Source organism: Prenolepis imparis, unplaced genomic scaffold (genome assembly GCF_030444845.1).
Source record: "Prenolepis imparis isolate NDT839.2.m4 unplaced genomic scaffold, iyPreImpa1.0 SCAF_5, whole genome shotgun sequence".
NCBI classification, from domain to species: domain Eukaryota; kingdom Metazoa; phylum Arthropoda; class Insecta; order Hymenoptera; family Formicidae; genus Prenolepis; species Prenolepis imparis.
The window spans coordinates 14135867-14149896 of NW_028141163.1; the positions used below are offsets into that span (position 1 = coordinate 14135867).

At 32.2% G+C, this 14030-nt stretch overlaps 1 protein-coding gene across 1 annotated transcript; it reads left to right on the forward strand.

Annotated features, from left to right (window-relative positions):
• Positions 1–11: 11 nt before the first annotated feature.
• On the forward strand, positions 12–11453 carry LOC145936841 (nucleoredoxin). Its single transcript, XM_083039461.1, has 7 exons — positions 12–643; positions 8826–9095; positions 9695–9795; positions 9991–10186; positions 10365–10455; positions 10584–10723; positions 10921–11453. Exons 1-7 carry the CDS (start codon positions 185–187, stop codon positions 11149–11151), a joined length of 1488 nt encoding a protein of 495 aa, XP_082895587.1. The 5' UTR covers positions 12–184; the 3' UTR covers positions 11152–11453.
• Positions 11454–14030: the final 2577 nt, after the last annotated feature.

Sequence of the window (14030 nt, forward strand, 5' to 3'; positions counted from 1 at the left end):
GAATCGCGTCTCGATTCAGTTCGCATCCGCCTCGCGTCTCGAGGTGACGTGAAGTTGGGGTAAAAATAGTGCCACGGTAGGTTAGAGTCGTCTCGGAGCGACGTCACATCCCTTCTCCGGGGGGAGACTCGCCGGCGAGCGCAAAAGCACAGCGGGTGTTTAGTCTAACATTGATAGTCGCGATATGGCCTCGTGCGTCGCCGACCAGGTATCCGCCGAGGCGAATGTCGCGAAGAGGATGTCCACGTCGACCGGCAAGCCGTTGCACTGGCAGTACCGGCTGTTCGGCAAGCAGCTCGTGCGTTGCAACCAGGTGATGAACGACGTGGGACGGAAGTCGATCGACTCGCTCGTCCACGAGGACGGTCGGCCGGCCTGCGAGATCATCGGCATGTACTTCAGCTTCATGAATCCCGGTGCGACCTGCGACGACTTCACGCGTCAGCTGGTCGAGCTTTACGCGAACGTCAACGCTGACAGCAACAACGGCGGCGGCGAGGGTGACAGGAGGAAGAGGTTCGAGGTGGTGCACGTGGTGCTCTGGAGCAACGTTACCGACGTGCTCGACTTCGAGGAGAGCTTCCGCGCCCACGTAGCCGATCTACCTTGGCTCGTCGTGCCGAATCGAGATTACGAGAGGAAGGTAAACATCATTTTTTTTTATCGCGCTTATTCTCGTTTTTTTTTTTTTTTTTTCAAACGCAACGTTGTATTTTTCTTCTCTCTTTTGCGCATATCTCTCGTCTCTTTCTTCTCTCATCCTTTGTTTCCTTTTTTCTTGTCTGCCTTTTTTTCCGGTGTTCTATTTCCGGAAGCTTTTTGAAAAATATCGTCGCCCACGTGGTATTGTCTATGTGCATCTGTACTGTTATAAAAAAGCTTTTCCAAATTATTATTGACTACGTCATTTTTAACACTGATTTTTTTTTATCTTGCGCATGTAACTTTTATAGAGGAAAAGGTATTGTTAAAAATTAACAATATACACTATAAATTGAAATAACAAATACTATTGAATATACAATATTCAGTTTGGAGCTTCAAAATATTTTAAAAAGACGAGATTCACAATGATTTATATATTATATTAAAACAAAAAAAAAAAATATATATATATTTTTTTTTAAGTAATAAGAGCGAGAGCGATACTGATGATTTAATTAGTAACATTGTTAGGCACAGATACAAGTAAATTGTATAGTCGAATTATTTAAAATAGAAATGTTCGAATAGTCTATACGAATTGTTCAAACAGAAGTAATAATCAAAGTGTTTAATTTTTTTTATTTCAACAAAAATAGTAATAAATTTTTATTTATTCGCTTTTCACTAATTGCCTTACTTTGCTATTTTATTCGAAATAATTGGATATACTTTTTAGACTCGAAAGACTTATCGTTGAAAAATTCTGAGTAATAATTCCAACTAAAAAGAGAAATCGAAAAGTTTTATATAGGAAAAGATTGTTGAGCTTTAAATATATAATTTTTCGTGTCTATCATTTATCGCGATGAAACTGTGTACTGAGTACTATTGATTGTGTAATATTAAAAGTTTGTTCTCTTATTGACAATGAGAGAAGAAATAGGAACGATAAGGAGATGGTTGAGATCCTTTTATTATTCATCGCAAAGTTTGTAACGAAACATGACTAAAAAAATTTGTATAATGCTTCGAGTTATCTTTCAAATCAAAATAAAAAATATCATTTAATTTTTACTTATCTATTTCAAATCTACGATATCGAATATATAGTATATCAGTAAAAATACAATATGTATATAGTGTAGATATAAGTATTATATCTGTAAAGCTTAAACAAGAAATCAGCTCACAATTTGGAGTTGTTATACATATAAGCGATTGAAAATATACAATTTTTATGCATTAGGTATTAGATTGAATAAAATTTTATTGTTTATTAAATGGATATCACAATTTAACAGAATTTAAATTTGATATTATTGCTATTTAAAATAGTAATCAAAATTTTGTAAGAAAAGATGAAAGAATCATTAATTTCAAACTTATCAAAAAATATTTGAGAGAAAAAACATAGTCTAAATTTTAAATTACAAACTTTGCGATCGTGTATGCATAACTTTATGCATACAAATGAATTCATATCGTATGCTAAAAGAAATTAGTATATCGAGTTAATTTTATAATTTGGACTGAGCGCAGTATATGATATTTTGTTTCATACTACAAACGTATTTCATATACGTATACGTATATTATTTGCTAGATAATTCAGAATCCTCTTTGGATGAGAGTGCATTTTGATTGAGATTTAAATAAAAATTGGCTTTAACATTCGCAGTGGTGAATGAATCGAAAATGCTTTCGTGCATTTTTTTTAACATGGTTTTATGCTTATGGATTTGTACATTTGTCGGTATTGTGAAAGTTATACGAAAATATTTTGTATAATTTGGTGATACGAACACATAAATTATTAATAGTTTCTGAATCTATTTAAAATATCAAAACTGGAAGACAATAAATAATAAAGTTGTTTTTTTTTTACATAAAATGAATATATTCTTAGAATTGTCGTGAAATAATTTTTAATATAATGTCATCACTATATGCCAAAATTATATCGGTTGCTTTTTCAAATTTTGATGAATTAAAACATATTATTTTATTTTTGCGGAGTGAAAATTTCATGAAACTTGCAAGTTTTGTTAAAATATATCAAAACGAATAATTTCTTATTCCTTTATATTTTCAATATTTAGTTTTAAAAAATCTTTTTTCAAGATTGACTTAAAAAATAAAAATCTTTCCTACTTTATAGTATTTGCGGTGAATAGGATACTTCCGGTGACTCTCAGACGCTACGTGAGATAAAAATACAAGCTTAAATAGGTCTTAATTATGAACTGTGCTTATCTGATGAGAATAAAAAATTTCCCAGAACATGCATTTGCATCTGTATTATAAACATCATCTTGAGCAGCGATTTTGTAAGTCGCACGCACGTAATAAGCAGAATATTATTCCAACGATAGAATATTACTTTGCTACGAAACGATGTACGTTTTTCATTTCAAGCACAGGCCTTTTAACCCCTTCGTTCATGCAGTCGCGCTATTTAAGGTTCGAATTTTATTTGCGTGAACGTGCCTGACGAGAGAAAGAGAGAAAGAACGTAGGTCGCATGCACTTCGTACTCTGGAGATGTATTATCCAGCCGCGATCTCATTACCATTATGATTTCCTAGTACACGTTATCGTCGTTGTTGATAATACGATGCAAAAGTACAAGGGGATACTATGCGATAAAGAAAATTGCGAAAGTGCAGTTTGTAAGAATGGTCTAGCGCGTGAATGATTACACGAAGGAGTATTTTAAGTATATTAAAGTTTCTTATTATTTGATCATTTGATTTGTGTTATACGCTAATGTATCTTAAACTTTCTTTAGCCTGAGAGATACTCGTAAAATTAGAACATATTGAAGGATTAGTGTGTAATGAGACATGAGACATACAGTATTATACATATATGAGAAATGCATATAAAAAAATTATGATGAATAATATTTTATGGAATTTGATAAAATATATACATGTTTTTTTTTATTTTTCTCAGTAGGAATAGCAAAGTGATCGAAACGTACGTACTTAATAGAAATTTTCCGAATTAAATATTCTTCAAGATAAAATTATAGATTTATTTCACATATTTAGCTTTTATATAAATATTATTTTTCGTTTTATATTTATTTGCAGTACACATATATGTATATGAATAATATATAAAGGATACTTGAAATGTTTCAAATGTTATTTGTGAAACGCTGGACCACTTTATATTTTATTCAGCTAGGTACTTTAAATTCATTGATGTTTATAATAGGGATGTACACAGGGTACAGTATATACATTTAATTGGTCTCAATTGCGGAGAGACCGTAATGATAAGCATTTTAATTGTAATCAACATCAAGTAGTATTGCGATTGGTTCTCGCTCATTAATTCCGTGTTTAAATCGCTTTTGAGGACGTCTCATTGCAATCACGAATGCTTTGTGATTTATTAACAATAAGAGAAACAGAGATAATTACAATGACTTAAGAAAAGAAGCCTTAAATATCAGAATTATACGTTTGTTGGATAAAAAAATATTTCGATCGATGAAATAATAAAAAGGCGCGTATGCTTGTCGACCCGACTTTTTCGTGCCCGTGCATTTTTGATGGCCCTCCATCCCCTTTATCTCGCGCGCGGCTGGCACATTCTTGTCTTGGATAAGACATCTTTCTAGGAGGCCCGCCGCTTCAACACTTTAATCAGCGAGGTTGCTCATAGCTTGGACGTTTTAAATCGCTTCGTAAAAAAAAAATCGCGTTTTTTTTTTCTTTTGCCAGCAACGCTAACGAGAAAGCCGCGCCGTGAAAAGAGAAAAAGAATCGAGTCGACTGGGAGCCTTTTATTCTAAACATACAGACGACCCATATCTTCTTCAAATAGTGTCCATGTGATAGTGAAAGGAATCAGAAGAGGAAGAAACGGAGATATGAAAGAATGAAAGAACTTGTGCCAATGTATGTTTCTTTTCCTTCGCTTAAGTTTGTACACATACGTTTGTTCATGAAAAATGAAGCGTGAATCACAGCTGTATCTTTGGATTGTCTGAAAGTCGAAACGAAATTCGCGAACTTTTAAATTCTTCTCTTTCTATTTTTTTCTCTTATTCGCTTTCTTCTCTTTGCATGAGTAATTGTGACTGTTTTAAATATTGATTAGAGAAACTTTTTGTTTTAAATAATACGTCGTCAAAACCAATTATTTAAATCTACATTTACTCGGTTATACCATATTAATAAAAAATATACGATACGGAATCGAGAATCGTATAATAAATTAATAATTGTAAATAAATCGCGAACTCAATATTAATTTGTTATAATTATAAAATTTGTTATAATTATAAAACACTGCTTTCATTTGTTATATAAACATTATTCTGCGAATCAGAATATATGGACTCGTATTCATAGAAATCCAAAAGAAGAAATCTTATCGCTGTTTCATGTCGCGGTTTTGTTTTATACGTTTCTTTTCATTTTTTTTTATCTCGTTGCATGCTATAAATTGTGCACGGCCTATTAGACCATGGTCAAAGGAAAAGTGGTGAATGTATAAATTGCTCGCATGAAAAGCCGTCCCTATGTTTGTAAGAGAAAAACGAATCTCGCGACAGGAACCTTTTCAACCACGTTATCGTCGTGTATCAACCTTTCCCGACAATCGTTACATAAGGTTCGTTATAATCGAATACCTTTTGTGCACGAGGATTAACGTAACGAGTAAATAAATGAATTGAAAAAATCTTTTATTCGTCCACAATTTAGAGATACGTACTTATTATTCCGATTAATCTGCCTCGCTCCGATTAAATGCTGAATCGAAGGCAAAGATTGCGTTTGTCGAAATATATCGAAATAAAAAATTCCTCAGGAAATCGTAGCATAAACTTATTGTTAGATATACATGTGTAAGCTGAAGAAATTGCAATTTAGAGAGTTAGTCATCTTGAATGAGTATTTAATATTGTGAATAAACTATAAACATCGCGCGAAATTAATGATAATGTTCGATAATGATTTCTATCAATCGTTAGTCGATTGCTATTGAATGGCTCGATAATAAAAAAAATATTTTTTTTAAATATCTTGAATTTATTATTTTCTCGCAAGAACGGGAAGGAGAGGGGTCTCTTTCGTTCTCTCGTTCACTCTGTAACTTACGAGGAAAAAATTGGTAAATCCTGCCATAACGAGCTGTTTACACGCGACTATTCGTTTATCTGCGAGCGTGAGCAATACTCGTAGACAACAGGGAAAACACGAAGGGAGAACACGCGGTCGTCGTCGCGACGACTGCAGTTTAGGCAGAGAGGCGTCGGGTTAGACATGCGATCTGTATATACATTCCGGAGACGATTGAACGCGTGCAAAGCAGTCAAAAGTAATCTCTGTTTTATCCTTTTCTTTCTCTCTTTCACCCTCACGTTTACCTTTTTTTATTCGTGCTTTCGCTTCTACTCGTAGTCTCGCCGAGGGGTTTTGTCGGCGAGAAGACGAGAACGAAAAAGCGAAAGAGATACATCGTGCAATGTCGTGATGGTAGACAACATATATCAGACGATGTAAATACTCGTCCATTTAGATTGCATCGTGCTTAGATACTTATAAAGATAAGAAATGTCTTCTCGCGATAAAGAAATGAGCAATCGATTTGAAATATAAAGCTGGGGAATCAGTACAAGGGATGCTTTTCACATCGAGTAAATCAGTAAAAAGAGGAAAAGAGAGTAAAATATTATACTTTTGCAAATTTTTGAATTAAATTCTCAGAGTCCTAAGACCAAGATAGGACTCGTATTATCCAGACATACAGTATCAAGACGTATTCTTTGAAAATTACTCATTTAATAACGTAGAGAAAAAAAAGAATATTGTGACTCTCAATGTACGGACCAAGGACGAGGAAAATAACGATAGCGCACCGTCCTTCGTCGAGCGGTAGCAACGCGAGCAAGGGAGGACGCACCACGCGTTATCGACCGCTCGAGAGGCTGCGGGGGTGAGCGCGAACGTCGCGTTCGTAGGCACCACGTGACGTGGTGGAAGCGAACGGGAAAGCCGCGCGGGAAATATACGAAGGGACGAAGCCGGCGGCAACCCCTGCGCGTTTTACCCTTGGCGCGCGCGGCCGACCTTCTCTCCTTCCGCCCTTCGTGTTAAAGCACCTCGTCGCGATAACGTACGCGTTCCACTGTATACCCACCTACGGACCCTTCTCTCTCGCCTTACGCCTGTTCTATTCACGTCCTCTCTCTGTCCCCTCTTCCTTTCACCCTTTATGAGTGGCCGTAACCCGTAACGGAGCATCCCGCGCGATACGAGAAATCGCCCGCCGACCCTCCCCCTCGAGATATCGAACTGCAGGGGGTTGAATGTTCGGGGGAAAGGGTCGGTCGACTTAATGCAGTTTCAAGAAAAGGGACTGGAGAATGGGGGTGGAGGGTAAATTGGAAGGTTTAGACTCTCGCGGCGCGATTCTGCTCTCTTGCTCGAATTATGACACCCGGTCGACTGAAGAAGCTACATCAGCGCATTTATCATTGATGTATAAAATTGGGATTATATTCTAAAATATCAAGATTTCTATTCCAAAAAGTCTACAAAAATTTTCTCTTAGAACTTACCCTGAAAATCATGGTAATCGTGGGACAATATGGTATTGAAAGAATTTCATGAGAATTTTTCCGATTAATATCTATCACAATAAAATATAAAACATGTTTGATTAATTTTACTAAATGTAAAATTGCATGGTAAAATTAATCAAACATATTTTATATTTTATTGTAATAGATATTATTTTTATTGTGATAAATATTAATCAGAGAAATTCTCATAAAATTCTTTTTATTGTCTCATGATTACCATGATTTTCAGGATAAATTCTAAGAGAAAATTCTCTTTGTGTACATAATTGATCCAATAATGTTAGATAGTTATAAAAATTCTAGTATGGTGGAACAAAAATATAATATTCTGATATTTTTCTATTTCTCGAGAGAGAGAGAGAGAGAGAGAGAGAGAGAGAGAGAGAGAGAGAGAGAGAGAGAGAGAGAGAGAGAGAGAGAGAGAGAGAGAGAGAGAGAGAGATACACCGAAAAATATAGTAGAATATATAACATATACATACATGTATGTATATATAAATTAGTAAGAGATTTTTTTAAAATTAATGAGATGCAAAGATCATTAGCTTAATAATAGTTAAAAGAGAGAATAAAAGCAAAAAAATTCGAGGAGATAAATTGGAATCAAAAGTGCGGGAAAAAAGTTCTCTATTGAAGTGTGTTGTCGTTAATGATGTACATTATTCACAAAAAATGAAGAGACTATTCAAATAGATTTTATCTTAATTACGTGCGCTGTATTTCTTTTTTATACATACTCTTTTTTTTAAAAGAAATATACTAATTATTTCTCTATGAAAATCACACGTAATATGAAACAGTAATTTGGATTCAACGCTAAATGTCGAAGGAAATTATATGTATATCAATATGCACTAGTTGTATTTTATGTGCAGGATTAATTTGCATACGCGATATGGAAATTAATGTAATTAATACATTAATACATGCGATATGCGATATTATTTGTGAAACACGAGTAACATAATATAATTTACATACCTTGTATCGATATATTTTTTTGCCTAATTGCTTTCCAAGTATGCAGCTCTTATTCTTATTATCCTTGCTACTTTTCGAGTGATATTATCGGTGTATTGCTTGCATCGTTGATATCTCCAATATAACTCCAACTCCGGCTGTTCATGGCTTATTGCTACGTAGTCTCTGGAGAAATATGCTTTTAGTGCATCTTGTTCATTGGTATTATTGAGCGAGACCACATTAGCTTTCCTACGGCACAATTAATATTCATATTAATTATGTTAAACAATATAAAATATCATATATAAGATATAATTCGATGGCATAAATAAAATATTGTAATTGAATCTTTAAACAATATAATATTTTTCAAAACGACTTTTCCGATCAAATCGCACATGTAAAAATTGTTGTTTCATAGAAAAAAAAAACAATAACATTTTATATCTACATATTAATTTAATTTAATCATCATTTTCATAATTCTACTTAAAAAAAGAAAACTATATTGTTGTACGCTTAAATAAATCTGTTGAAAAATTTTGCGATTACAATATTTTTCATTATTATCATCAAATTACGATTTGCAGATTAATCTTTGTGTTTTTTTCAGACCAGACTGACTCGAAAGTATCGGATAAAAGCTGGCGTACCTACGTTGATCTTGCTGGAAGGGTCGAACGGTTCCATAGTGACAAGAGGAGGCGTCGAACGAACTGTCGCTGATCCCACCGGCTTAGAATTCCCTTGGAGACCTCCGCATCCAAAAGCTGCCCTTGAAGATGGACCTCTCCTGCCATGTGGTGCCCGCGATAGCAATGAACCTATGTTGCATGAGGAACTCCGTTATTGTTACAAAGGGGTTTACTTCAGTGCACATTGGGTAAGGAGTGATACCAAAATTATGTAAATGTAAATATTCGAATCACGCACAATCATATCACGATGTTTCACTGCTAAAGAAATTTCAGTTATTAAACAAATTAATCTTAAGAAAAATAATAATTTGTGCAAAACGAGCTGCGATCAATGATTAATTTTTAATCAAATTATTGATTGACTATATTAACAATATAAAAGAGATAAAAGAATATAATAGATATTTCTTGGATGGCATCTAAAAAGAGAGCTGTAGAAAACTCGCTTCGCTTTCTTTTCATTTAATCTTATATTTTGATATCTATGTATCAGGAAGAAAAATAGATAATAAATAATATCTTCTTTCTTTTATTTAAAATTTTAAATACATATTTTAATAGATTATTAATTTGATGAGAAATTATTAAAACATTTAAAGTTAAATATTCATTAGAAGAAATAATATTGAATCAAAGTGTTTCAAAAAGATCGATTTCGTACTCTAGTTAAGTCACAACATATCTCGAATGATATATTAATTTAATCTACGTATTTCTGACATTGCGAATATTAATTACATAATACAATCATTTTAAAAATATATTTTGTATGTTTTTCATTTAGTGTCCACCTTGTAAAGCATTTACTCCACAACTCGTAGATACGTACCAACGAATTCGAGAGAGAGGTGGCAATTTCGAAGTAATTTTCGTAAGTTCGGACAGGTAGGTAGTTATTTGTGATTATATACCTATATTACACTTTCTCTCATAAATCTCCATTATTTTTAAAATGTCACATTTCATTCCAAAATATTTCTTTGTCTTATTCAATGGCTGATTTTTGTATATTATCTATAGTACTTTTGTTTTCTTCGTGTACCTTTTGTAAAAGATTTCAATTGTGTGTTTTTATTGTAGGAGCGAGGACTCCTATAATGCATACACGGAAACAATGCCTTGGCTAAGGATACCTTTTAGTCAAGAAGAAAGACGTCGAAAATTGGCAAGAGCTTTCGATGTTCAAGCAATACCGACTCTAGTTATTCTGGATTCTCGCGACAACATAATCACTCTAGACGGGCGAGCCGAATTGATCGAAGATCCGGAAGGACTGGTAATTTTACAATCAAAATTTTCAAATAATTATAATAAAAATGTATTATGAATGACATTTTTCTTTTTAAAAAAATTAAGACGCTATTATATGTATTAAAATTTGTCAAAAGAACGTTTATAAAATAGTGTCTTATTGCTTTGAAACTTTCACAATTATTGACTTTATAAATTTTCAGAATTTTCCCTGGACAAGTAGACTGGTGAATATTTTAACAGAAAAATATGCTACATCGTTACATGATGCTCCAGCCATTATTTTGTTTGTCGGTAAGAATATAAATTTTAAAAAATGTGTATGTGTACATATATATTCACATTTTCTATTCAAAAATATTAAAGTCTAAAAAACTAGATTGTATATGTGTTACCTTATTTTCTTTTGTTATATTTTACAGAAGGAGAAGACTGTGAGATTCAATTCGGGGAAAGTGTACTACTGCCAGCTGCACAAGCGTATAGAAGAGATCAGCCTGATTATGATCCAAATTATGATGAACCTGAGGATGATACATTACAGTTTTATATAGCTTTAGATGTAAGTATATGTATGCATGAGAGATATAAATTAATATGTAAATATAATTTATCTCAATGTTCATAAGTATGCAAAAATAAAGTTTTATAATTATATATGTGATAATATATATATATATATATATATAAAATATTTCAAATTGTAAATATAAAATATTCATAAACCAAGTACATTTAATGAAATTTTTGTTGACGCAGTGTGAAACGTCCGACATTCTTCGTGAATTCATTAGTTTGGATGACGCAGTACCTCTTTTGACCGCTATAGATATTCCGCGAGGAATATACGTGGTGATGGAGGATGGTGCTGAGATTACAGTGGACTCTGTACAACAGTTCGTCGATAGTTTTCTCAACAACAAATTACCGATAAATAAAATAACGGCAGTCCATAAAGCATCAAAAACAAATGAACATATGCCAGCCTAAAGGCATGTATAAAATTAGTTAAGCGCAAAATTTGTACTTGTCAAATGTTAGGAGAAGGAGTTGTTCAAATGTTAGAAAAAATCCTTCTATCTTTCTGTCTCTGTCTTTTTTTACTCCTATCTCTGTGATATCGTCATTCTTTACGTAGAGAAAAAGATTCGCGTAAAAAATGTACTTGTTCTTATAATATATAATTCTAATGCAAAAATAACCAAAAAATATGTAAATCGTAGCCATAAATCCATCAAATTGTATTTTGTATGCACACGAATATGTTAATAAATTATATTATTTAATGCCGAGTAAGCGCATTATAGAAGTTTTTTTTATTAGGAAGAGCTATTCATCGCTGTAACTTTTAACACCAATTGCGCATTAGATTTATGTTGTACAGATATTTGAAGATTTAATACAATATCTATATGACACCGTGTATGTTTCACATTTTTTTTATTCTCTAAATTTACTTTGCAGATTTTGATGTTAAGCATTATATTAATTGTTTGATATAACAAACGCTTTTTTTTTATTTGTATTTCTTTTTTTTTATTTGTATTTTTTTTTATTCACATTTTTTCACTGAGTTCTTTTTTACAAAATTATTTAATTCATTATGTCTCTTAAGGGTCGGCAGGCGACCCAGGCAAACTCCGAATTGATGTTGGAGACCTCACGCGGTGACAACGCGAAACTCCGATTTCAGTGTTGCCAACGCTGAGAAACTAACTCTCAGGTTTTATGTAGTAGTGTATGTCTGTACACGTACACACACCATTGCATTGCTCACGCGGACGCACGGTAGAGAGACAAGGATCGATAATCTCGTTATCCTTGTTCCTCTACCGTGCTGATCACGTGCTCATGCTACACGCGAAATACGGCCTGAAAATGCTTTCTGGCCTTCCGTAGCAGAAGGCAGTAACGTAGCAAGGCTAATAAGCACCCACGTTTTGTAAATTTTATATACGCTTATGCACATATGTGCGTATATTATATATAAATATATATAAAGATATATATATATCACTAAAAATTATATGTATGTTTTATAATTGTCTAATGATAAATAATAACAGTAGCATAATTGAGAGTGAATTAGTATACAATATATGTTAGACACGGGTACTTTAGACTTGACAATTTATTGCTTATACTTTTTTATCGATACTTTATGTATAGTCAGCGCGATAGAGAGACAAGAATAAGAGAACGAATATAAATTATCATTAGCTTGTAGCAATCATAGATTGACGAATATGTTGATTATTCTTCATTTCTTTTCGATTATTGATGTTATTGTATAATTTGCTCCATAAATACTAATAATGTGAAAAAACTTATGTCGAGTAATGTATGATGGCTCAATGCAAGGATGTTCAGTGTATCACCCAGTAAACTAGAGTTCAAATCAATATCAATTTTTTTATAATATATTGCAATATAGAAAAATTATAAAAAAAATATATTTCGCCGATTAATTTAAACATTTTTTGAAAATATTTTAATTATTTTACTACACACACTATATAAATGCAAAATAATTCAGAAAATAAATTTAAAAAATTAATAATAAAAATCAACATACCAGCTATTTGTGTGTGTGTGTGTGTGTGTGTGTGTGTGTGTAGCTGCAATTGATTTATTACTTGATTAATTTATTTACGGAATTATTTTGCATTTAATATATATAGTGTGTGTAGTTGTAAAATGATTAAAATATTTTCAATATAAAAATTTTTAAGTTTATCGCCTTAAAAAATATATTTCTATGATTTTTCTATATTCCAATATATTATAAAAAAAATTGATATTGATATATTTGAACTCAAGTTTTCTACGAGATTGAATATTCTTGCATTGAGCCATCATACGTTACTCGTAAGTTCTTACACGTTATAATAGTATTTATGTAGCAGAGAGAAAGAGATAAGAGAGAGATTATACAATATAACATCAATAATCGAAAAAAAAATCAAGAACGCTTGTCATATGTTTTGTGTGTATATATATAAACTTATATATTATATATTTTATAAATAAGTTAAATATATATATATATATATATATATATATATATTAGAGTGGCGCTTATTTTGGATTTTATCGAATTCTTTCGCTCCCAGTTGTCTAATTCATCCCAAATGGCTAAAAAAAGATACCCATGAAACACGAGCTCTGTAGCTCAATATTAAAGGGTGCCACCGACCATCTATTTATTTATATTTAAATAACATGGGTTTTTGAGTAACTTTTAGCTGTGATTTTTTTGAGAGGTAAAAAAAAATTGTAAAAATTTAAATCCTATGCGAATTGTTTAAGTATTTGACATACTTTCAGCAAGAATTTTGTCAAAATTCCGATAACATATTAGACGCGACTAAAAATAAATAATACTGACCAAAATTCTTTTATACATAAAGTTATCAGTTTTATTGTTTCAATTAAGATTTCACGTATTTTTATTGATATTTTTATTGATATTGTGTTAAAATGTAGTTGTAATTGACGAAGATCATACAAAATATATTTTCAAAAATGTTCAAAATAAACAATGTAGTGCTTTCAAAAAAGGGTCGCAAGAAGAATCACTTCTAACCTTACCAGTGAAAATACGCCAAAAAACACCCTTTAAAATGAAAAAAAATTAGCACATTAATTAAGATCTGCATTTAAACATACTTTTTGCAGAATAACAGTTAATAAACAGTAATCTATGCCAAAAAAGTATTTAAAAAATTGTAATTAATCCCTATTTTATAATTATAACTCTCACAAACCATTCCTGCATAAAATAGGGATTCAATTATAATTTAATACTTTTTTCCGCATAGATTACTGTTTTATTATCTGTTAAGTACTCTGCGTTGATACCACTGCTT

What these genes read in the sequence shown, in the direction of transcription:
- LOC145936841 (XM_083039461.1), top strand. Translation starts at nt 185, where the DNA reads ATGGCCTCGTGCGTCGCCGACCAGGTATCCGCCGAGGCGAATGTCGCG. An exon ending in ATCGAGATTACGAGAGGAAG is followed by an intron (nt 644 to 8,825) that starts GTAAACATCATT and finishes TGTTTTTTTCAG; the next exon opens with ACCAGACTGACTCGAAAGTA. An exon ending in AGCCATTATTTTGTTTGTCG is followed by an intron (nt 10,456 to 10,583) that starts GTAAGAATATAA and finishes TATATTTTACAG; the next exon opens with AAGGAGAAGACTGTGAGATT.